The 374-nt window shown below is 48.9% G+C and overlaps 1 protein-coding gene across 1 annotated transcript in view; it reads right to left on the bottom strand.

Annotated features, from left to right (window-relative positions):
- LOC119587406 (serine/arginine repetitive matrix protein 2-like) overlaps nt 1–374 on the bottom strand; it is a 23,010-nt gene that overhangs the window by 7,540 nt on the left and 15,096 nt on the right. The window contains exon 6 of the mRNA XM_037936144.1: nt 133–342. Coding sequence (XP_037792072.1) covers nt 133–342 — 210 coding nt within the window. The remainder of the gene's footprint in view (nt 1–132; nt 343–374) is intronic.

Below are 374 nucleotides of genomic sequence, written 5' to 3'. Positions count from 1 at the left end.
TCTCACTCTCGCGTATAAAATGACTATCTAAAAAGAAATTTGGTCAGACTTCATCCCGAACCCGGCAGATTTCGGAAGTTCAGCCGATGCAAATCACAATAAATAACTAACCCTACCAGGCAGGCTACTTACCATCATTTTTCAAGCTACCACTACGTTTGTCTCGGGACAAACTAGCACCATTGGGGTGGTGGCTGCTGCTGCTGAGGGAGATGGTGCTGCCCCCGTGGCTCCACCCCTCCTCGCGAGCCCGCACTACCATCCCAGCCTTGCCGTCCAATCTGGGAACAGAACCATTTTTTATGGTGGGGCTTTTAGACGGCAGATTAGGGAAGCAGAATTCTGCAATATGAAATAAGAAAACGGAATGCAGT

Source organism: Penaeus monodon, chromosome 22, assembly GCF_015228065.2.
Source record: "Penaeus monodon isolate SGIC_2016 chromosome 22, NSTDA_Pmon_1, whole genome shotgun sequence".
Taxonomy (NCBI): domain Eukaryota; kingdom Metazoa; phylum Arthropoda; class Malacostraca; order Decapoda; family Penaeidae; genus Penaeus; species Penaeus monodon.
The sequence above is the reverse complement of the archived record's forward strand: the minus strand, read 5'-3'. Positions and strand labels throughout refer to the sequence as shown.